Source organism: Miniopterus schreibersii (genome assembly GCF_964146895.1).
Source record: "Miniopterus schreibersii genome assembly, chromosome: 10".
In the NCBI taxonomy this organism is placed as follows: domain Eukaryota; kingdom Metazoa; phylum Chordata; class Mammalia; order Chiroptera; family Miniopteridae; genus Miniopterus; species Miniopterus schreibersii.
The window spans coordinates 751,104-774,842 of record NC_138110.1 but is presented as its reverse complement, the minus strand read 5'-3'; the positions used below and the strand labels follow the sequence as shown (position 1 = coordinate 774,842).

General features: G+C 55.8%; 1 protein-coding gene across 5 annotated transcripts; it reads right to left on the bottom strand.

Annotated features, from left to right (window-relative positions):
• Window positions 1-3,913: 3,913 nt before the first annotated feature.
• GMEB2 (glucocorticoid modulatory element binding protein 2) lies at window positions 3,914-22,977 on the bottom strand. Of its 5 annotated transcripts, none has more exons than XM_081149050.1 (11): window positions 21,476-21,515; window positions 18,542-18,615; window positions 18,027-18,214; window positions 13,002-13,099; window positions 12,219-12,349; window positions 10,735-10,838; window positions 8,501-8,658; window positions 6,238-6,309; window positions 5,817-5,954; window positions 5,435-5,557; window positions 3,914-4,808 (listed from the first exon to the last, which is right to left on the bottom strand). In XM_081149050.1, exons 3-11 carry the CDS (start codon window positions 18,155-18,157, stop codon window positions 4,126-4,128), a joined length of 1,638 nt encoding a protein of 545 aa, XP_081005176.1. In that variant the 5' UTR covers window positions 18,158-18,214; window positions 18,542-18,615; window positions 21,476-21,515; the 3' UTR covers window positions 3,914-4,125. The 5 variants fall into 5 exon arrangements, with proteins under 5 accessions (XP_081005176.1, XP_081005178.1, XP_081005179.1 ...); XM_081149052.1 differs by having other exon boundaries at window positions 3,914-4,784; XM_081149053.1 differs by lacking the exon at window positions 18,542-18,615 and having other exon boundaries at window positions 3,914-4,784; window positions 12,219-12,346; window positions 21,476-22,977.
• Between the last annotated feature and the right edge of the window lie 762 nt (window positions 22,978-23,739).

Genomic DNA, 23,739 nt, shown 5'->3' with positions numbered 1-23,739 from the left:
GACTAAGTGACAGAAGCCCATCCGAAAGGGACACACTGCGTGGCTCCAGCCATGTGACATTCCGGAAAAGGCGACGCCGTGGGGCAGCAGACAGATCCGTGCTGGGGGCTGGGAGGAGGCTGGACAGGCCGGGCACAGGGGCTCGGGGCAGCGGGACTGCTCGGCGAGACGCTGTCGCGGTGGACACGGCATCACACGTTTGTCCAGGCCCACAGAGCGTGCAACACCGAGCGCAACCCTGTAACCTGTGGGCTCTGGGCAGGTTTGTCGATTGTAACAAATACACCATCGGGTTGGGGTGTCAATAACGGAGGCTGTGCATATGGGGGCAGGGGACTCTCTGTACTTTCAACTTTGCTGTGAACCTAAAACCACTCTAAAAGTGAAGGGAGATTGTCATTCACCTTTCTCAGAAACCCACAGGCCAAGCGGACCAAAAATAAACATATAGCAGCACCCAACAATAGTTAATAAGCTTGATCCAACTTCAGCGGGGAGAAAGCGCAAGTGGCCATTTACAGGAGCGGGTGTGGTTCCAGGGCACAGTGATGACAGCAGGCCCCGGGGAGCCGAGGGTGGGGTGGCAGGTGCTCTGGGAGGGGCCTGCAGCTTCTTCGTCTGACAGCAGATTGTAGCTGAGTGAGTGCCATGGAAGCTGGAGGCCAGTTAGAGGGCAGCTGACTGATCCTGATCACTGTGCCACCTGCCTGGCCAGGGGGCTGCAGATGGGGATGGAGGTGGGGAGCTCTCAGAGGGTGAGGGTCGGGATGTGGGGAACCCACTAGTTTCCAGCCCGCACCCGGCCGGGTGGTGTTGCCCTCCTGAGACAGGAAGACAGGAAGGCAGGGGTGGCCACAGAGCGGGGCTGGGGAGGCTGGGGGACATTTGGGAGACTGGGACCACGGGGCAGAGGGTAGAGGCTGGAAACCTGGCGGGAGGCGAGGTCCAGTGCCTGTCCCCTCTCAGGAGACCTGGCACCTGGGTACTCACTGGTGAGCAGGTACACACAGACTGCTCTCCCTGACCCTCGGAAGCCTACCTCAGTTCTGCCCAGAGGACCGCAGTGCATGTTGCAGGCCTGCAGCCAGCCCCAGGCAGATAGGCGTGGGTGGGTGCTCTGCCCGCAGGCTGTTAAGAGGCTGCGCCTGTGCCCCTCCACCCTCTTCAAAATGCTTCCAATTACCAGAGCGCGGTGTTTGAGGGCGTTCCGCAAACCACCAGAGGGTAGAAGTCCAGTTGCGGACGGGGGACTGCCTTCCCCACCACTGGCAGCTCACAGACTCCCGGCCTTCAAGCCCCCTACCCGCCACCCTCGTTCTCCCTTCCCCCGAGTTCAGTCTGGATCCTCTCTTCTGTTATTGTCCAGCCAGGGCTGCGGGAACCAGCACGTACTTGGGGCCACCCCCCCACACGTGCTGAGGGAGAGAGGACACTGGCGCTTTGGAGGAAATGTGTGCTTGGCGTCAGGGTCCTCATTCCCGCGGCCCAGATGCTGGATGCAGTAAGTAAGGGGCTAACCCGTGCCCAGCTCTCACAACTCTGGGGGCGCCACCACCCACTCAGCTGCTCTGGCCAGCCTCCTGCCACCCCACCTCTCCAACACATTCCTCTCCGTCACCCTCAAGCCCACTCCTACCCTCTGCTTGCCCCTCCACTCCCAATACTTCTTGTCGGGCAGTTGACAATGTGGTGGCAGGGCCACCTCCTGAGCAGGGGATGTGGCAGCGCAGAGGGCAACAGGCCAGACTACCCACAGCTCCTGCGGCCCTCAGACGGACGGTCACCGCAACAGCTCCCCGCGTTGTCTGGCTTCCATGGTCTCAGGACGAACCATGTTCTCATGCTCCCAAACCCATCTGGACGCCCACCTTCCAAGAGCCCGTGGGGACCTGCCCTCTGCCTCGCCGGCCCCCAGGCCCCCAGCTGCCTGCCTTGCATCTGTCCCGCTTGCATTCAGGACCCAAAGACTTTGGCAAGGGGCTCTCAGCACAGCCACATCACAGGTTAAATGTGACCACTTTTAGACGTGTGAGGGCACAGCACACACTCCACTGCCATGGCCACCGCACTAGGGAAAGGACAGGGCCGGTGTCACTAGGAAGCAGCTATGACGTTCTGATCGGAAAGGCCCGCAGACCACTTCCACAGGAGCGAGTGTCAGAGGGAGGGTTCAGCACACCCTTCAGCACAAGAGACGGACACAAATTACGAAACATGTTTTTATTTTAAGTCAAAGTACCAAGCAGATACTTGCAAAACAACATACAAAGTAGAACTCAGATGCTTCTCTCACCCAGGCTGCCTCTGAGCACCAGTGAGTAAAACCAAGCCGATCCGCCTTCCCCAAACCAGAGCACAGGACAGCAAGTTCTGCCCAGGCCAGGGGGAGGGGGGTCAGGTGTGCCGACCCCTCCCCAGCAGCAGAGGCTCCTGAAGGCTGGTGGACCCCTCCCCGCATGGGGGTGGGGGATGCGGGGCTGGGCGTTAACCCCGAAGCTGCAGAGCTTCGAGTGTATGGCTCTGAAGTGGACTCTCCTGGGGCCATGGTCTGAGGCCAGCACAGGGGCTGGAAGGAGGAGGGCGCTTTGTGGTTTTATTAGTAAACGGAGCTGGTGCAGACAGGGACAGGCTGGGCACACCCACACCTGGGGGCCCACACCCAAGGCTCCCATACTGCCCACCTAATGGGACTCAAAACTCAATCAAGATGCACTTAAAATAGAAGTGCAGACACAAACAAGAGAGTAAATGTCACACTGAGACCAGCGGACCCATGAAAAAAGCAAACAAACTGTAACAGAGAAAACAAGACAACCTCAGTAGCTTGAGGTGGGGGCAAGGCCTGCTGAAGTGGGGTCTGGGGCACTTGATGGGTGGAAGAATGGACGGACGGAGCCCAGTTCCCTTCAAAGCATGAGGGGAGCCCTCCCCATGGTGGGGACCCCAGAGAAGCTTCCTTAGCAGGCCACAGGACTGAGGTGACAGTGGGGACCTGACACTCAAGGGGATCAGGCCTTCCTTGGGGACCTGCAGGGGGCCCCCCTTCAGGTCTACCTCGTGACTCCAAAGTCAGAACTGTGGCTGGCCCAGGGACAGCCCCTCAGCAAGTATCCAGGTCCCTACTTTGACCAGCACTGGGCAGTAACCCCACAGGCCCTGGAGCAGGGGGCACAGCACCTCCAGGTGGGAGTCCTAGGGCTGAGGCTGTCATGGTAGCCCCACCAGCAGGTTGAGCACAGGGCATGAGGTGCACCCACCCTCCCATCTTGCTCTATTTACGCCCCCACCCCCAGGACCCAAGTGGCAGGACCCCCAGCCCTCAGCCACCTTCACACAGGCTGTCTGACAGCCGTCTGCACAAACACCCTGGAGTCCAGAGCAGACTCCGGAAGCCTAGGCACTCAGCATGGTTGGAGTTGAAAATACTATAAATCTGACTCTTCCTAGAGACCTGCTAAACAGTTCACATGAAAACACCCACAGTGCATGTGGGACGGTGCTGGAGTGCCAAGCATCCGCTGGTGGGCAGGGGGTAGTGGGGGAAGCTCGTGCTGCTGGGCCCCTCAGCCCCTCTGCTCAGGCAGGTGCCCCCAGGTCTGCACCCCAGACCCCAGGAGCCGGAGCCCCCAGACCTGAGCCACATGTGGACCTGACGCACCAGCCATGCCTGTACCAAGACGGGAGGGCAGAGTGCCGGCCACACTAAACCTACAGAAAACTGTGGGAAGAAACCAAATCCATAGGATCCATGGCTTTCCACCCTTGGGGATGGTCCCCAAGACATGTGCTAGTGATGTGCCCCCAGCGTGCGGCCACGGCGGGCCCACTCCCGGTGCTGCCTGCTGTCCTGGATGCAGCGAGGCCTATGTGTCCTCTCATCTGGCTCCTGGTCGGGCCCAATGTGTAAACAGTATTAATAAGCAACAGATGGAAAAATATATTTCCCAAGAAAATGGGGGAAGTTCAGAATTCAAAGCCCTGCAGGCATCACAGGTTGCTGTCACCCTGTTCCTCTCTCTCCTCTCGATCCATTTTGTTGTTTCCTCTCTTTGGTTCATAACGCACCATGGCCTGAAGAGAGGGGCCAGTCCCGTGCCTGTGAGAGGCCTCCCTCTCTACCAACAGCTACTTGTGCTCGTGGCCCTCAGCCATGGCGGCCACCTCAATGGTGGCTGTGTGCTCCTCAGGTCCCGGGGCAGCCACGGTGTTCTCCATGGCCCCCGTGGGCACTGTCACAATGGTGCTACCCCCTGGTGACACCTGGGCCACGTTCTGCAGGGTGGGGCCCAGACCAGGAAGGGTGAGCAACTGCAGGGGGCTGACCACCTTGACCACAGTGCTGCCGTCCTGCATGGCTGCCGTGCTCAAGACTGTGAGGCTGGGCGCGTCCGGGTGGATCTCCACTGTGCCAGGGAAGGAGGTGCCCGACGAGGCCAGCACTGTGTAGCCCCCAAGCAGTGGCGAGGTGGGGGAGCTGGTGGGAGCTGCCTGGGGGCAGCCCTTGCCCAGCACAGGGGAGGGCAAGGTGGACATCACTTTGCCGAGTGGCACGCTGGTCAGCTGGGAGACAGGCACGCCTGGGCTGAGGGCAATTTGGGCGGATTGGGTGAGCACTTGGGAGGCGATGGCAGCTGGCCCGGACGTGGCCCTTGCAAGCCGGGGCCGCTTTATGGGGGGCGGCAGGGACACAGGTGTCAGCGTCATGAGCACGTTGCTGAGGTGCTGGGACTTGTGCTTGAGCTCCTTGGCCCGTCGGCGGTGCTCGTCACACTGCTGCTCCAGGGCTGCAGGGACAGGACAGAGCGTCACTGCGGGACATGGGGACGGGGACAGAGTGTCACTGTGGGGAAGTGGGGACTGGGACAGAGGTCACTTGGGGATGTGGGGACAAGGACAGGCACCACTCTGTCAGGGACAGGGAGTGTCAAACCACACACACCCTGCCCCTCTGAGCTGCCACACACTCAGATCCACCTACATTTTGCATGAAGAGCTGCTCTTATGTTAGGTAAAAACTAGGTCAAGACAACACATGCAACCAACCAGCTCTACACATGCACTCACATGCCCACATTCATGTATAGCCACATACAAGCATGCACATGCACACCCATGCACACCCACACCCATGCACACCCACACCTGTATGTACACACCACACGTGTGCACACACATACACGTGTGTGCATGTGCACTCACACCATGCACATGCACACCCCGCAAGTCAGACACTGAGGGGTGCTGGGAAGGATGGACCCGGCTGGCACAAACTGAGCTCTGCCGTGTCCTCTTGTGAACATGCAGCTCGCCCCAGAAGCTCAGGCCACTGTCCTCTCCACAATGGCGGGTGAGCCTCATGGCCTACTGACAGCACTGAGGCCCCGTCCTACGTGGACTTCGGGCCCTGCACCGAGGATGTGGGCCCCCCACGCACCAGCCAGGTCGCGCGCGTACTGCTCCCGCGAGCGGTCCATCTGGCACTTGTGGCCGGCCAGCACCTTCTTCACCAGGTCCAGCATGCCGAAGTTCTGCACGATGTTGTTGAGCAGCACAGCGTCTGGGGGAGACGGCGGCAGTGAGGGCAGCGCCGGCCAGGGCTCAGCAGAGGCCGCTTCCACTGCTAGCAGCTGGGCCTTGGCACAGCGGTGTCCTGCGCTGAGGGGGGGCCCGGAGGAGCAGGACCAGCTGCCCACTCCCTGGAGAAGTTGCTGGGCTCAGCTCGGAGCCACCGGAGCAGGCGGTGCCTACTGTGTCCCGAGCCAGCCTATCCCCCAGCCCTGCTCTGCAAGAAGGGGCCCCGCAGGCAGTGCCCTCACCTCGGAGCTGCAGTGGAGGGTCCTGCACCCGCTGCTGCAGGCCTTTCATGGTCTCCACCATCTCCTGGTGGAACTCCTGTATGACCTCGTCCAGCAGGCCGGCATCCTTGAGTCCTCGCCAGAAGGCAAATGTGTCGTCTGGGGAGGGAGAGAAGGCTCAGAGAGCAGGAAGTCTTGCCCTGACCCACCGGGGCCTTTTAACCATGGGAGGAGCAAAGGACCACAGGGAGGACATCGCTCTGGGGGTCAGCAGAGTCCCTCTACTGAACTGGGCAGAGTTAGTCAGTGGATCAGCCCAGCAGGTGATGCAGCCTCCAAGCACTGGGGCTGTCCACAGCCACAGCTCCCCGCACTGTCCTGTCCTCCTGGGGCCCTGCCCCAGGCTCCCACCCAGGAGAAGCCCACGGGAAGAACCCCGTACCTCCGATGGCTGTGGTCCAATCACCAGGATCCTCACAGGTCTCTATGGTGATTGTAGCAGGAGACCCGTTCACTGCAACCAGGAGATAAGCAGGTGAGCCCCCCCGCCTCGCTGAGAAGCATCCACTTACCTCACAAAGCTGATGAACAGGAGCCCTGGTGCAGAGGACTCACTGCCTTGCACTAACTGCACTTTTTACTGTTAAATTGCAGGTACCTCAGACACTTACAAAGCAGAAAGAACTGACAGAAACCTCTTGAGCCCAGGACCCAGTTCCAATACCTCAACACACTCCGAGGGTCAGCAAACCTGGACTGCGTGATGGGGTCCCTGCCGCTTGGCTGGGCTAGTGCCCTGGATTCCTCCCCCTCCCATATGCTTCATCGACACCACCATATGTTTCAGTGCCTGTTAGGATGGTTTACCTATAGCCTGTTTTGCTCAATAAGCTTTATGTGACCTCTTCCATCTAAGCATGTTTTTCTCCATAGTTTGGGGCAATTGACACAAGCAAGCCCATCTGCAAGCAAAGATAGGCCCTGACCACTCCGCTTGCCCAAGGCTACACCCACAACACATCCTATTATCCTAAAAGACATCCTGTTACTCTGACAATTCTTCACAGCTGGCGCATGCAACACTGGCCAGTATCGTAGCCTATCTTAGGCCCCTATGAAAGAAAGCCTAACCCCACTTTCAGGGCTGACCTCATACTGTTGGTCTCAGCCCACTGTGAGAGGATGCTTCAATAGAATCTTCTAAAACCTCTCAGTGCTTCTCGGCCTGGTCCCTCTTGGCATCGGCCTAACACTCTCCATTTGCAGTTTCCAATCAGAAGAGGTGAAACTCTGGGAGACACGAGCTGTCACTTGGCCTCTAGGGTCTTCTGCACACAATCGTGGACACAGAGGCATCTGGTCATTTGTGGCTGCTTTTGACAGACACCTGGCTTCACACAGACTTGGCTTAAAAACAAGCCTGGTGACTGGCTAATGCCACATCCACATCTGATAAAGACTTGGCGCTGGGGACGTCACATGCTTGGAATTATTCGAGGCACAAATGGTATCCCTCACAGTCAGGGCTGACATGTCTCTGACTAGCTGCACAGGAGACTTGGACTGAAGAAACCACCATATAGGTTAAGTTTAAGTAAATCAACAGACAGGTCCAGACCTCAAAGGGATGACAGAGTTCAAAGAGCTAAGCCCTGACCTAAGGTGCCTGTGCCAACAGGGTGAGCACTGGCTGGCACACTTGGAGACTGGTCCTCCCTCAGAGATCAGTCACCCCACACTCACCCCCAGGCCACCCTACTATTACGCAAGCTACAAGGCCAACAGGAGTGGGACGTGTGTGTGGATGTGTCTCCAGGGGGAGGGGCTCTGTGGTGACCCAGCCCTGACCACACACTGTCTGGAGGCCGCACCTGGTGCTTCTGGAGCTTCTAGCAAAGGCTCCACAGATCAGCCAGCAGCAGCATACCCACCCTCGGCCAGGACTCGGGCACATCTGGGCAAGGACAGCATGCACTGCTGCCCAGCCCCCCTCTCCTTCCTCCAGTACAGGCCACGTTCCCTCAAATGGCCATCATCTGGTCAGCGACAAGGGCAGTCCCTGGCCACACTCAAGTGCCCAGGGTGACCCCACACAGTGACAGTGTAGGGACAATGCAAGTGACCTCACTGGAAACACACCACGAAATTATTACCAAGTAACACAAAAGGGGAACTCAGGACCTGGTTTCCTCTGACTTCGTTTTTAAAAATAATCTATATTTTAAAAGCTGGAACAAGTTCATGGATATTTTGTCCCGCTACCAGTGAGCACCAGACATCAACATGGGCGCATCACAAAGATATCAGCCAGAGCCCAGGTGGCAGGAAGGGATGCAGAGCCAAGCACCAAGTGCTGCGGGAGTACAGGTCCCACTGGACACAGCTGCAGGGGCTTGGCATAAGGGTGCAGGGAGCACCCTACTGGTCAGAGCTGTGGGTGGGCCCCGGACGTTGGCATCACCATTCTCTAAGTGCTCCTATGTAGGAATTTCTATGTTTAATAACAAAAGTGGCTTAAAAAAAAAAGTGCTTGAATTGTCCCTAGGGGTGAAATAGCTGTTCAGACTTCTGCAATGAGGGAGGAGGCAGCTGTTGACCATGGGCCCAGGAGCACAGACACCCAAGCTGAGGGGCACATCCACCCATCCAGCTCCGTGGCCAGCAGCAGAAGGGGCTGGGTGACACCAAGCAGGCATGGCACGTACCGTCAGCTGTGGCAGGTGTGAGGGGGAGGTACTCGGCCGACGTGGGGCTACTCAGGGACACACGGGCACCAGAGAGGTCAATCTTGGTGCTGCGGCAGGTGTTGGAGCAGACCTTGTCGTGCTGGTAGAAGTCCAGCTCCCCAGAGTCCATGATCTTCCTGTGCGGGAGACAAGCATGCCAGGTGTGCCTGAGCTGTGGCCATCTGCGCACGACTGGATCCAAAAACATCGCTCAACCCCCCCCACTAGCATGACCTCAGGTACTTGGAGGGGTAGTTGAGGCCCCATCGGGAGGTGGGAGGAGGCTCCCCTACAGGCCTGTTCAACAGCACAGCACAAAGCTCTGGAACCAGGGGACTCGCTGTAGCCAGGCATGTGGCCCTGACCATGGGAAGTGAGACTGCAGTGGCTGGAGCCCCAGGGGAGCAGTGAGGCCACAGGGTGAGCAGACCCATGGCACACAGAGGTGCTGAGAGCAGCATAAGCTGGAAGGTAGAAGGGTGAAAAACCCACCGAGAACAGGTTAGAGAAGGGTAAGAAACCTTGTGCCTCTTGAGTTCCCACTGCAAAGTCGAGTTGTGAGAGGGTCAGACATTCCACTGGGCCTCTACCTCGCTCGCCATGGGCAGCATGGCTGCACTGACCTCCCTTCAGTGAAATGGGCCATTGCCTTCCCACAGCTCTGACATGCAGGCACTTTACAGAAAACCAGGGACAGCTGGACAGGCTTAGGGAGAAGCCTAAGCACCGATGGACCTGCCTGCTTGAGGGCAGGGGACAAGATAGCCACTGGGGACCCGGCCTTGGGCATCTGCAGCCCAAACTGCGGTCTACAAGGAGAGTGACCAGGACCATGGCCAGGGCTCCAAGGGAGGACCACAGGCACTCCCACAGCAGCAGCACACAGCCAAGGACAGCAAGAACCACCCTTTGGGGAAAGGCCTGAAGGACAGCAGCCCTGTCAGCAGCAAAGTGATCAATACAGCTGTGCCAGACACATCTCTGATGGACATGCAGTGGGGGCCATGGGATGAGTTGGGCAGAGGGCAGGGACGGACCAGTAGGGGTGCCCCTCCCAATCAGGGAAAAGATGTGACACCAAAACTGGAATCCTGACACATGAGAACCAGGAAGTGACATTCAGAAGGGGTCAGAAGGCCATTGTTGACAAGCCCCAGCCCGGGGTACCCGTGGAGCAGACACAGGCCGAGAACCCCATGCAGAAGAGCGGGAGCCCCATGCAAGGCTGCTATAGACCCTGGATTTCAGATTAGACGTCTATGTGGAGCAGCCAGGAGCTGCCAAGGTTCCCATACTCCTGATTAGTGTCAAAGGGAAGGAAGTCTCTGAGAACAAAGGGAACTCCTTACCAAGGGCAGAGAGCAGGCCTAGCACAACCGAACCCATCACAGGACAGGCCATGGTCCAGACTGAGACCCACTGCAAACTCACTGGCATGAAGGGCAGAGGAAACGGACCCATAGCCACCAAATGCAGACATGGTCTAGACAGGCAGACTCAGAGCCTGAGAGGATAGTGTCCAGATGGCTGGCCAGACGAACATGCACTCAGGTTAAAGACGAGGCTCTGGACATGCCCTCCTGGGTCTGAGGACACTGCCTACTAGTGACCTTGTGCATTCTGCAGATACAGTGGAAAAGCTGGCTAAGACATGGGCCTGTGCCTATCTGATGTGCAAACACTGTGTCACACCATGGATATTTACTACAAAACAGCCACAGGGCCACCAGCATGGCTCAGCAGTTCCACGTTGACCTATGATCTAGGAGATCGTGGTTTGATTCCCAGTTAGGGCACATGCCCAGGTTTCAGGCTCGATCCCCAGTAGCGGGTGTGCAAGAGGCAGCCAATCAATGACTCTCTCATCATTGATGTTTCTCTGACTCTCTCATCATTGATGTTTCTCTCTCTCTCCCTCTCCTTTCCTCTCTCCAAAATCAATTTAAAAAACAAAAAACAACAAAAAATAGCCACCGTGCCCCCAGGTAAAAACTGGTGAAACTCAGATGACAAAACCACAAGTCTGACAGTGCTACATGTCAGTGCAGCCTTGGGGACAGTGTCAGCTCTCCTCATGTCTAAAAATGTGCCTCATCCTCAAAAGCCCCAAACAAATGGAAAAGCAATGACCACAAGTTTCCACCATGGAGGGACATCTAGCAAGGTGACCTGCACCCCTGGCTACAGTGCCCCCCGCCCACACGGATGCCCACCTGAGCATGATGCCATTCATCCGGATGGCCCTCTTCCAGTCCTTCAGGGTGGACTTGCCGGCCAGGTGCACGAACTCCTTGGGGCTGATGACGTGCTCATCATACTGGGGAGGGGACACAGCACAGTCAGGGTAGCACCGCCCACTGCCACCACTCCACCGGACCTTCCTTCACCTGAAAGCTCCTGTCTGATCACCTGCCCTGCGCCTGAAATGCTCGGCCCCTCGACCCTGAGCTCAAGTTGGCAGGCTGGGAAATAATGATCGTACTTGTGTTTATTCATCTTTCTTAATGGATGCAGAGCTCACGTTTATTTCAGCGTTTAGTGTTAGAAGTTGGTGATGGACTGCTGACCAGAAACCCCTGCAGGACCTCACCCTTGTTTATGTCACTGGGCCCAGGAGAAGCCTGGTTTTCCTACACATCACTTTGCATAAGGACAGTGTCCAAGTGAGAACTGGCTTCGCGTCTGTTTCCCGACAAGGTCCTCAACAGAACCATGCACAATGCACCGTACAATGCCCAGGACAGTGCCACTGATGTATTACCTCACCCGCAGGCAATGTGATGTTTTCACAAAGTGTCCCAAAGACGGCCAGCAGAGCCCCCTCCTCTCAATGCAGGACCCAGCCTACAGTGTGCTGTGCCTGGCTGTTGGTCTCATCCCCTTGAACTGGAACAGCACCTGGCATCCCAACCTCGCCATCTTCACAGCACGCGAGTCAACTGTGTTATAGCCTGTCCCTTAGTATCTGTCTGAGGTTTTCTCACAAGAAGAACTCCTGCCCACCACCAACCTCCCAGTGCTGGCCCTGCTCATCCTCTGATCACTGCCTCGTTGATGGTGGTGTTCTGATGTGAGGCTGTCACTGACCACTCACACCTCCATCACCCCTAGTTCATCGGTTTTCCAATACGAGAGCTTTCCTACTCACTGTCTGCTTGATATAAATGACACAAAATACTCAGCAACCACATGGCTCGCAGATGCTATTTTACTGGAGTTACAATCCAGACTGTCGCAAGTCACATTGATGTTCACTTGTCCCTTAGCTGGCACCCAGAGCTCTATTCATGCAGCCTGAGATGCAAGTCTCCTGGACCACAGGCTACCTTCCCTCCATCACGAGAGCTCTCAGGCACACTGTCCTCTTTGTGCAGAACTCAGAGGCACTCCTGAGACCTCTGGTCTCACTTTCCCTTCATTCCTGTGCTCGCCTTCTGGTAACTGCCTGCCTCTGCCCTCTCCTAACAGGTGGTTCTTCCAGGCTCCTCCATGCCCTCAGCATACCCCGCCCATCCCTGAAGGTTCCTCCTCTGCTGCCCAAGCACTCGGACTTCTGCCTCCTGAACTGCCACCGCAAGGCCACACCCCTTGAAGCAGGGAGCTCACTTCGTTGGCCTCTCAGCAGCTGTTCTAGGAGGACCTGCCACCCTTGCAGCAGCCACACAGGCCTGTGGTTTGGCTGTGTCAGAACCCTCACCTGCACACACTTCACATTGATGCCGGGACACACGAACTTCCTCCAGATCAGGTTGGCTCTGCTGTCCCCACAGGTGATGGGGTACACGATCTCGGCCTCCAGGTTCTCCCCCTCTTCAGTCATCTTCACTTCTCACAAGGTGTGAGGACAGGGAAAGGATAAGACAAAAGGTCAGTCACAACCTCTCCAAAGCACTTCTTGCCAAAGCACAATAGCTACCAGCCCAGAAACCAGAAATTAGGATCCAGGTGAGGCCAGGGACAGGGCAGGATGAGCAGGGGCACCTCATCAGTCCCAAGTTACAGTTTCAGGTCAACTTACACAATCGATTCAACTACAAAAACATGAGCACACGTGCATTAAGCTACAGTCAACTACAGTAACACGAACACACATGCATTAAACTACACTTAACTACAGGTATAATTTAAAGTACTGGTGTTACAGTACTTTAACACCATGAAACTGGTTCAACTGAAGAGCCAGTTGAGAACATAAAATTAAACTGTACTTGGGATAATTCCAGAAACACTTCTTTGCAACGTTGTGAGTTCTGAGACCATTAATGTTGGGTGTTACAAAGGATCTTCACTACCACTCACAACAGTTATAATAAGCAGAGCTGTGAAGCTGGGGCTCCCCCACAGCCGCAGGTGGGGACACAGCCAGGCCACACCCGGAGGGCCCTGTGGCCTGATCTCCACTGGGCCCCAGGTTTGTCTCTTGCTTAGAGGTCTGTCCCCTTGGGAAAAACTGTCCCAAGAGCCGCCTACAGGCACCTACCTAACACGGCTTCCTTGAGCTGCGAAGACGCTGTGAAGGCAGCTGCAGCAGCAGCTGCCGCGTTCTCAGTCTCCATGTTATCCTCGCTCAGGTCGCCCCTGGAAGAGGAAGAGGGGAAGATATCAGCGTGCCCCAAGGACAGTGTGCATCTCTAGCACCACTTCTGCACTTCCCAGTTTAGTCCAGAAGTCCAGTGGCCATGCAGGTCTAGGGACCTTCACTGACAGTCACCTCATCGTGGCTCCCCAACAGGTGCTCCTCCGAATGTGTCTCAGGTGCCCAAACAGTGCCTAGCACATGAAACAGGCACACTGCATTTGTGGAGGCCACCAGCACTTCAGCAGGAATTCTAAACCCCCATTTCTTTAATCAAGTTTTCATTCCTATTATAATGATTTCACATAATTATAGAAACTATCAAAAAATATAAAATTTTAAAAAGGATCAGGTCCATGGAGACACCATCACTGTGCACCACTAAGCAGGTATTTGTCCCATGCCCAGACCTGGGGTCATGGTGGCACCTGGGCTGCACAGGGATCCCCAGGAAGGTGAGGGTAGTGTGGGCAACGAGAGAGCCTGCCTTAGCCTTGAGGGCCAGCACCAAAGCAGCAGCAGAGAAAGCCAGGCCCCAGGAGGGAGGCCGCCCTGGAAACAGTTGCCCAGCACACAGGCTCAGGGATACAAGGATGTGTTGCAGGTCCTAGGGACGGTCCTGAGGGTGGTCCGGGCAACACCACCAGGGGTGCAGGAAGAGGGGCAGCAAATGCAAATGCTCTCAGAGGGCAGGTGGGGTTAGGAGAAGGGTCAGAAGGAGGGTTGGGAGGAAGAGGACCCTACAGGGAGAATAGTAGGCTATGGGAACCATGGGCTGCTCAGGAAAGCCCTACAGGGACCCAGCCACCACTGCCCCAGATCTCTGGGTTCACTGGCAATGAGGTTCTACCCACCTGCCCATCCCACTCCTCACCATCCCCACCAGAGACACACCTGCCCCACAGCCTGTGCCTTCCCTTTATTCTTCACCATCTCCAACCATCCTCCTGATATGGGATCCCACTTGCTCCTTCCCTGCTGACCCACACTGGCTGAGCTCAGAGCTGCCCTGAGAGCGGGGTAGGGGTGGGGGTGGGGTGGGGGTGGGACCTGGAGGGCCAGGGATGCTGCACTGGCATGTTCCAGGTCAGAAATGAGCACTGACTGGAAATGCAAACTTGGAATCTGGTCTTTGGGATCTATTACAAGTGCTTCATATGAAGAGTAGCACTGGGTGAGAACCACACCAGACGAGGGGCAAGGACTCAGAGAGGGCAGCTGTCCTTTCAGTCCAGAACTCTGGAAGGCAGAGATGTGGGTAGAACAGGAAAACAGGCTCCTTTCTCACAGGAGAACCAGGACGGTCCCAGGGAGGAAGTGAGTCAGGAGTGGGGACAGGAAGCAGCATCTCAAGAAAGCCCAGCATTTAATGAGCAGGGCCAGGTCCCTGTCACAAGCCACCTGCAGGGAAACACCAAGACTAAAGGGTGTCCAGGACACAAACACAGGGGCAGAGGTCCCCTGCCCATGCCTTCCTCCGCCCGAGGCCTTGCACACTTCGGGCTAACCACCCCCACCCCCACCCCCCAGCACTTGGCATCCACTTCATTAAAGCAAATGGCTGCGAGGCTACTGCTGACCTACAGAACGCTACAGAAGGCTGCTTTCTTCCTGTCCTCACATCACCATGATGAAGCAGTGGGCGGAGCCAGCCCTGGTTAACTGTCACAAGTGAGGAACATTCCCAAGTTCTCAAATATCCAGCCAGAAAAGAAATCTGTGCCCACTAAGTAATTAATTCACTTCCACTCCCCCACCTCTTCCTAAACATGTGGCAAGAGTAAATCTCAACTTTCCACTCATAGAACATAAAATATTTCAGGATAAAAGAAACATCTCCAGGTCCCTCGGCTGCCTCCTGGAGTTTTCTCCTTCGCAGTGATTGACAACATAGTATCACCCCAGTACCCTCCTGGCCCTATGACTCAGGGGACACGGCCAGACCCCACAAGGTCCTGCCGCTCCTCACCTGCTGCTGGAACCTCCCTCCATGAGGACACCAGGCAAGTGTCCCAGAGGCCTTCCTGAGGCCTCCTCACTAGCGCCTCAGATACTTGAGGGAGTGCACATCAGCCCACCCAGCTGGGACAGATGCACAGGCCTTGGCCAGAGTGGCTGCCTGGCCAACCCATCCCCCTAGGAAGTGACAAACACGTTACAATGCACTGAGTTTTGTGGTGGTTATACAGCCGTGTCACTGACACAGAAACTGTCCGGAAGTGGGTGCTGCCACCACATCCTGGGGAAGGCAGAGTAAGGGGCAGCCAGGGCAGGAGCAGGAGCAGCAGGCTAGACAGGGCTGTGCCAGGCAGCAGAGGAACCACTGGTAAAAATGTAGCCACAGTCACTGGAAAGAGGAAAACGCTCGAAAGAACTTGTGGCAGAAAAGGAAGGTGTACAGGGCTCTGTGGAATGCACATGCTGAGCTGAAGCAAGAGGGAGGTGCCCACCCTGTGGGCAGAGCTGATGGGGACATGTGCGGTCACATGGTTTTATGTCTTCCACTTCCCACCCAGCAAAAGATTTTCAAAGTAAGAAATGGACTTAGGATAAAGACCAAATCAGGATGTTACTGGAAGATCCTCAGGTTTTCAGGCCGTGCCTGGCCAGACGAAGGGCTCCTACAAGTCCCCAGGCCACGGCCCCCTGGCAGCAGAGAGGGCCCGCCTCCAAGACCCAGGGAGCCAAGATGCAGATCCCCAACCAGCACAAAACCGAATCAGAAGAGCACGGCAGGAAGTCTGACTGGATCTCGTCTGCATGCCTGGGCAGGGGCTGCACATGTTCTAGTTCAGTGTTGCTGCTCACTTTGTGCTTCTACGTGTGCAGTGCACTTAAGGGTAACAAGGTATAAAGAAAGAAACACTCACACGTCACATACACAGCATCTGGAGGCTCTAGTCTAAGGCATCAGCTGTAGGAATCTCTGGGTAGTAGGAATACAGCCACTTTTATTTTTGCTTATCAGTATTTTCTAATTTCCTATCATTTATATTTTGTGATAAAAAATTATTTTTTTAAATATATCTTTATTGATTTCAGAGAGAGGAAAGGAGAGGGAGAGAGAGATAGAAACATCAACGATGAGAGAGTCATTGATTGGCTGCCTCCTGCACGCCCGACTGGGGATGGAGCCCGCAACCCTAGGCATGTGCCCTGACCGGAATCGAACCCCAATCGCCTGGATCCTAGTCGATGCTCAACCGCTGAGCCACGTTCGGCCAGGCAACAAATTATTTTTAATTTTGAAAAATCTACTGTGAGCTTCCCAGTAAAATGGCAAATCAAACATGGGATGATATGACCACGAGCCCAAACCCAGAGCCTGGGAAGCATGCCTCTGGAAGCAGGAACGAGAGGACTCAGAGGACGAATGGGATGAAAGCAGGGTGAGAGCAGTTACATCTGACACCCACTCCGTTTGCACAGCAACGCTGTCCCAGCCCTGCCTGCAGCTCCAGGCCCAGCCGGGATGGGCACTAAGGGAGCCCAAGAATTCTGGACAATGAGGCCCTCCTGCCACAGCCCAGCTCCCAACGCCAACAGCAGATTCCAGGAAAAGGAGGGGGCATGTTGCTGTGGACTGAACTATGTCCCCAAATTCACATCAAAGCCCTAGTCCCAGTATGACTATATCTGGAGACTCGGTCTCCAGCAAGAAATTAAAGTCAAATGAGGTCATAAGGATGGGCTTGATCTGACAGGACTGTGGTGTTCAAACCAGAGGAAAAAAGAGCTACCTCCACCATGTGAGGCCTCACAAGCCAGGGAAAGTCCTCCCCAGACACCGGCCCTAGAGACCTTGGCCCTGGACTTCCAGCCCCCGAGACAGTGAGAAATGACCAGAGCACCCCATGAGAGTGGCTGTGGCGAGGGCTCCTCACAGCACCCAGGATACCCGGCCTTTTCCATCAACTGTCACTTCTGCCCACTGTATTCATCGAGGGCCATCCCAAATCCAAAGGAAGGGGCATGGGTGTCACCTCTTAGCAGAGCATGGGAGTTCACTGCAGAGCAAGTGGGGGGAGACACTGGTAGAAACCTGCCCACAGAGGCACACAAACAAGCTACCCGAGAATTTAGGTGGGAAAACCCACAGGCTCAGTCATACGCGCCATCAGTGGAGCTAGAACCCAGCAGAGCCAGCCGCCTCCACTGTGCCCGCAGGGCTGGAGAAAGAGCCTGGGCCCGGAACAGAGTGTACAGTATGGCATGAGGGTGAGGGAGGCCCGGTCACCCACGCAACAGCTGCAAGTGGACCGTGCAAAGTGGTGACAACCCAGAGTCCTGTGTGCACCACAGGAACTGCGCCTGGGTCAGGCCCTGGTGTAGAACCTTCCTGCAAGCATCCTGTTAGAGAGTGGAAAGGTCAAAGCTCGCCCTGTGGTCAGTGACATGCTGAGGTCAGCGTGAACAGGCCACACTCAGGACACAGCAGAGAGACCCACAGGGGGCTGGGCCAGCCCAACCCCTCGAAGGTGACAGGCGGAGCACAGACGGGAGCCACACTGCTGTCACATGGCAGGTCCCTCTATGGAACGACAAAAGGAAGCCAGCGGTCAGCTCACATGCCAGCTTCTTTGCCAACTAGTATTCTAAGTGGACGTCTATTGTAAGAGATGAGGAGCAAAACGCTCAGTCACCATGAGGAATGTCAGGAAAATACTGGCTCTTCAACTTCATTATGAAACAACAGTTCCCAATTGTCCCTACTGTCCATCTTATCAAGGGAAATTCCAGATGTTTTTGGACCATGGTGATACAGGAGTCACAAGCAAGGACGAAGCACTATCTTGGCCAGGCTGATGCGATGCCCCATCTATCCTGCACACTCTGCACTGACGTGGGCTCAAGTCTGGTTTAGAATGACTCACACTATGACAGACGCCCGCGATCCCACCGCCCCCCAGGGCACACGCCCATCCTCACCCATGAGCAGCCAAGTTGGTCGTCACCAGCACTGTCTTGACCTCCTCCACGCCACTGCCATCCACCGCGGTGTCAGGTGTTGTCACCACCACCACCTCCTCCATGTGCACGCTGACGTCTGGGGTCGCCATGACTCGAATAAAGAGGACACCCAGGACTAAGATGTCACTCTGCCAGGGTCCCAAGTCCTGGAGGAAACAACAGGCAGGGCACAGGGTCACGGAAGGTCCCGTCCCCACATCTGTACAACATAGCTCACTGTCACTAAAGAGCCACTCTCAGTCCCAGCACAGGACTTTTTGACAGAAATGATGACAAGAGGAGGGCTGTTCTGGGCTGCTGTCTGGTGAGGATGGAATGGGTACAACTGCCCATCCTGGCCACTGTGAGGGTTGAGGTCCCCGTGCAGAGCACTTGGATGGGCACCTGGGCCTGACAACTCAGACTCACAGCAGGGGCGGACAAGGAGGTCAGGATCCCGGCAGACTCCCTGCAGGTGAGTCTCTGGTTGTTACCTGTGCCTCTGTGTCCCAGGCTGCATCCCAGAGCTGTGCACAGAAAGCTGTTGCAGACGAGTCCTGTCTCTGGGCTGGGGAAACGGAGGGAAACCCACACAACCACCTGGAAAGGAGCTTGGAAGTTTCCTATAAAGTAGGTGTACTTCTCCTCCCACGTGACTGGCAACCCCACCTCCAGACACAGAGGCCAAAATAACTGTCAGCTGGGACTAACACAGGTCCATACACCCAGCATGTGACAGCAGGGCTCACAACAGACACAAGGAGGGACCAGCCACAGGCCCATTGACAAGCTGTCCTCACCTAAATTTCAAAAACACAGAGCACTGAGTTGTGTGAACACACAAAATTGGGTCCCTGCCTCCAACGGCAACCGTATTACAAAAGTATTTCACAGAAAATTGCTGAAGTTTAGACACAGACCAAGCTCCACACCTTCCAGGTGAGCCCCAGCTTCATCTTCCCAGCCCCTGGTATAAGGAGGGGCCAAGGCCCAGGTCCAGTTCTAGGCACAAAGCTTCAGGTCCTTACTAGTGAAAACTGAGCCCCAACTAATTGAGAGTAAATAAGATATGGGAAAAGTACTTTTAAAATAGCATGCTTGGGCATAAATACATAAAAATGAATAAAAAATGTTAGTGAGGTCAGTTTCTCAGATTCAGATCTGGCTTTCCTAATCTTCTGCAAAATCACAAATATTTTCCTTTTGTGGATGAAAAAGGTGTCTACAGGAAGTAACCTCACCGGTGGCCTGACCACAAATCCCTAACTGGTGGAGGTGGCTGGTCACACCCCAGGCCTATAACTTCTTTAGTAAAAGGTCTGTCTTTGCCTCAAGCCAGCCCTGTCCATTGTTTCTGTGCATCAAGGTTAACACACCTTTGCAATGCCCCTCAAAGACTCCTCCTTTTAAAGCATGTGCACATAATCCTAACTATCCTGTAATCTGATCCCCACCTAGCTTTCTCCCTTAATTCCAAATGCATAAAAGCTGCACACTGTCACTCTAGTGAGCATTTTTCTGTCTGTCAAGATCTTGCTTCCAGGCATATCCTCTATTTGGCTCCAATAAATTATTATAAAAACCCTCTACAGGTCTAGACCAGGAACAAGCATGGTTTCTCTGATCCTCTCAGCATTCCCAATTTTTAATTAGTTGCCAATTTTTTCAAAGTTTATAAAGTTCACATTTTAAAAATTTGGATTTCCAGCTTCTCTTGGAAAATGTCAGAAGAAGGAGTCTCTGGAGGTGGTCCCTCTAGTCCTGCCTTTCCCAGAGAATCTGGGCTTCTGCTTCCTGGCCAGGGGTGGGCAAAGATGCACCAGTTATCTCAAACATGCCCTCATCACACCCAGCCAGTCACACCCAGCTAGGCTGCACCAGGCACCTACATGTGCAGACCCCAATACACAGGAATTTGTTTGTGGCTCTGGAAAAACACTTGAGCAGCCTCCCCTCTCAGTTCAGACATTAACTGGCTTATTGTTTTAAGGCCTAGGTTTGAATATAGTTTTTTAAGTCTTCCAAATTCAGAGAAACACTTTCATGTTTGTGCAGAAATACGCAAATTCCTCCCCCTCCCAGTGTGTCTTTTCACACTTTTTAAGACACTTCCTATGAAAAAGTAATTTCTGAACAAGCAATCTGCTTAATTTGTTGTATTTGGGGTTTATTTAATCCCTTTGAATTTACCCTTAACAAGACTGACGTATAGTTTTGTGTACTGTTGGTGGGAATGCAAACTGGTGCAGCGACTAGGGTAAACTGTATGGCGTTTCCTCAAAAAATTAAAAATAGAAGTACCACGTGATCTATTTATCTGAAGGAAATGAAATCAGACCTCCGAGATACCTGCACCTGAGTTACCTGCACCCCCACATTCACTGCAGCATTATGCACAGTAGCCAATGTACGGAAGCAACCTAAATGTCCTTCGATGGACGAACGGGTAAAAATGTGGCGTATCCATACAATGGAATATGTTAGCCTTCAGAGGAAATGCTGCCATCTGTGTCAGCACGGATGCCCTGGAGGACACCATGCTAAGTGAGATAAGCCAGACAAGAAGGACGAGAGCCCCACTGCGCTTCCAGGAGGACCTAGGACCGCCGGGCGCGGGCGCGGCGCGGTCCGGCTCGAGTTTCAGGCAAATCCCCGGCCCCCAGTGCAGCAGCGCCCGCGGCTACCAACACTGGAGCGCAGGCTCGACAGCGTGCTGAGGAGAGGTCTCGGGTTAAGTGCTTTTATCACAAAACAGCAAGAGGGTGAGAGGAAACTTCTGGAGGTGACGGGCAGGATTATGGTTTCCAGGTGTGCACTTATCGCCAAGCTAGAGTTGTCCACACAATCAGGGCAGCTTTTTATAGGTCCAAAACGAGAACAAGACGGACGGAAGGGAAACTGGTATCCGAAGTGTCAGCCGAGAAACAGAGCCGGCTCAGTGGAAAAAGCCAACCAGCTGAACGGATTATCAAGTTAGCCAAGGACCGGCAGGTCGTTACCAACAAGGGGCCCACGTGGACACTGCTCCCACCCGGGGACGACGGAGACGCGGGTCCCACGGGGAGGGGGCCCGCGCACACGCCTCCCACCCGCGGGGAGGGGCCGCCGTAGGAGGGGGCCCTCGTGGACGCGGATCCCACCCGGGGACGACAGAGACGCGGGCCCCAAGGGGAGGGGGCCCCGCGCACACCCGGGCCGCGCCACGCGCCCGCCCGCCGCCGCCTTCGGGCAAGATGGAGGCGGACGCCGCCGCCGCCGACGCCTCCTGACGCGGGCCCGTGACGCCCGTGACGCCCGCCGCGCGCCACCGCCCCTCCCCCGCTCCCCTCCCCCCGCCGTAACGTCCTGACGCTCCGCAGGGACCCCTGACTGGGCGGCGGCGCGCGGCGGAGCGAGAGGCCTCGCCGCAGGGAGCCGCGGGCGCTTACCTGGGCCGCAGCCGGGCCTGCGCGGGCGCCGCCGGGCGGGCGGGCGGGCGGCGGGGGCGGCGGCGGCGGCCGCAGGCTCCACTCCTTGTCGGGGATTCGGCGGCGGCGGCGGCGGCGGCGGCAGCCCGGGAGCGCGCTTCCTAGTGACGCAGGCGGCGGGGCCGCGCACGCACGGGCAAGGGCGGGCCAGGAGATTTATTTGGCGTTCGGCGGAGAGACCAGCGAGGCCCAGAAATAAGGCCCGGCGGGGCCAGACGCGCGTGCGCGAACGCCTGGGCCCGCGGCCCCGCCCCTGTCTGCCCGCGCCCCGGCCGCCCGCCGCGGTCCGAGCCGGGGAAGGACGCGTGGGAGACCGGAGGACGGGGCTATCCGAGCCGGGGAAGGACGCGTGGGAGACCGGAAGACGGAGAATATGTGCGCGAGCAGCAAGCCACGGAAGCCAGGTGCGAGTCAGCTCGTCGTCGCCCGCGCGCCGGGCCGCCCCGCAGCCGCCCGAGGCCTGCTGGAAACCGGCGCGTCTCCCCGGCCTTCCGGTCTGGCGCGGACTCCGCCGCCGCCGCGCTTAATTTCTTACAGTAAGCCGCGAGAGTGTCTTGACAGTCTTAGGATGGTGCCCTACAGTGTTCTTGTGAGTGTTCACGCCGGCAGCACGTGCTCACTTAATTAAAATTAAGACTCGCCCTCCGGTGCGGCCCGCGCACCTGGAGGCCGCTGGTCCCGATCCCGAGGGGGCGGCGTGCGGGGGCAGGCGGTCAGCGTTCCTCTAGTGGGTGTTTCTCCCTCTCCCTCTAAAATCAATAAAACATTTAAAAAATAAGTAAATAAAATTCAGTTCCTCTGTGATAGCTGAGTCATAAAAGACACACAGGTGGAGAGTTAGGGACGCCGAGAATTCCTTGCGTTCTCTCAAGGTCTGGAATGTAAAGCCCTTGGGTTTTCCAGAACATAAGAAAATTGGTATCGCTCAGCCTTTATGGTACAATTGGCCTTGCTGTTTGAAAGGTGCAGTGGGGGCCCCAGGGTGGTGGTTAGTGGAATTCATCCGCCTGCCCAGAGCCCAGGCAGTTGTGGAGCAACCTGCTCCTGGTCTGAGGATTTGCAGCGTCTACACGCTTCCTTCGTCTCCCTGGCTCAGCAGTCGGGGTAGTTGCTGCTCAGAGGGCGGCAGAGGCTGTCTAGGCTCAGAACAGGGCAGGCACACCTGAGCTGTCCTGATTGTTAAGTGTCATTGCTTTTGGTGCTAGCGGCTGTGGGAAAACTGCCTCCCGGAACAGAGGCAGGAAACATGTCTTGTTTAGGACCAAGCTGTAAACCTGTGTTCATTTTTCGGAAGGAAGACAACTGAAGGCCATTTCCCAGAATGGGAAGTTTTTAAGCAAACTTCATTTCAGTGATGTCATAATTAGGAGAGTTGCACTTTAATTGTTTTCAATAATGTACAGTATACTCAAGCCAATAATAGAAAAAGTCTGTCTTTTTAAAGATTAAACTATTGAGCCTATTATCTGAGCAGGTGTGTGCAGTCTAGGTCTTTCATTTATCTGAATTTCCCTGTCTCCACATTCTGGACACAAATGCCAATAAAATCAACGAAGAAGGCCCAGAAGGGCACTGGTGTCAAGGCGCAGGCAAGCGTGGCACCAGAAGAGAGCTGCCAACAACATCGTGCCTGCACCAGGTGCCTGCTGCTCTCCAGTCAGGGTGAGCTGTGGTCACCAGCCCAAGGCTGAGCACTTGAACTCCTGATCTCCATGTTTCCACTGCAGCATGAACTCAGGCCTAGCATTTGAACCTGACCTCACCTCTTCTGTCTCCAAAAGAGAAAGGCTACACCACTGGGCTCTGCTTGGCTGGCAGGATGGATTAGTTCATACTGGGTGGTGGGGGTGCAGATTTCTCCCCAGGAGCACCCATGGGAGGTGCCCACCCTGAGTCCCAAGGGGAGGGAGCTTTCACTCTTGGTTTATTACAGGGGAGAGGAAAACACAATGTCATGCAGGTCACTGCCTTCCAACCCTCCCCTAAGAACACCTGGACCCCGGAGAGACAGTGAGACCAGAAAGTCATCACCAGGCCCCACGATGCCATGGGGTTGCCACTCCCATGCTATAGACCAGACAGGAAGCAGGACAAAGGCAGGCCCAGCTCACCCAGCATTCCTGTCCCCTTTCTCCACAGCCATGCAGGACCCTAGCTCGCTCTGGCCCTGGAGCCCCAACTGGTGGGTAAAGATTGGGTCCAGGATGAGATAGACTAGGCAGCTG

Coding starts and splice junctions, on each gene's coding strand:
- GMEB2 (XM_081149051.1), bottom strand. CDS start 18,157: ATGGCGACCCCAGACGTCAGCGTGCACATGGAGGAGGTGGTGGTGGTG. Junction 12,350..13,001: donor GCTCAAGGAAGCCGTGTTAG/GTAGGTGCCTGT, acceptor ACACCTTGTGAG/AAGTGAAGATGACTGAAGAG. Junction 5,558..5,816: donor CCCTCCACTGCAGCTCCGAG/GTGAGGGCACTG, acceptor CGTCTCCCCCAG/ACGCTGTGCTGCTCAACAAC.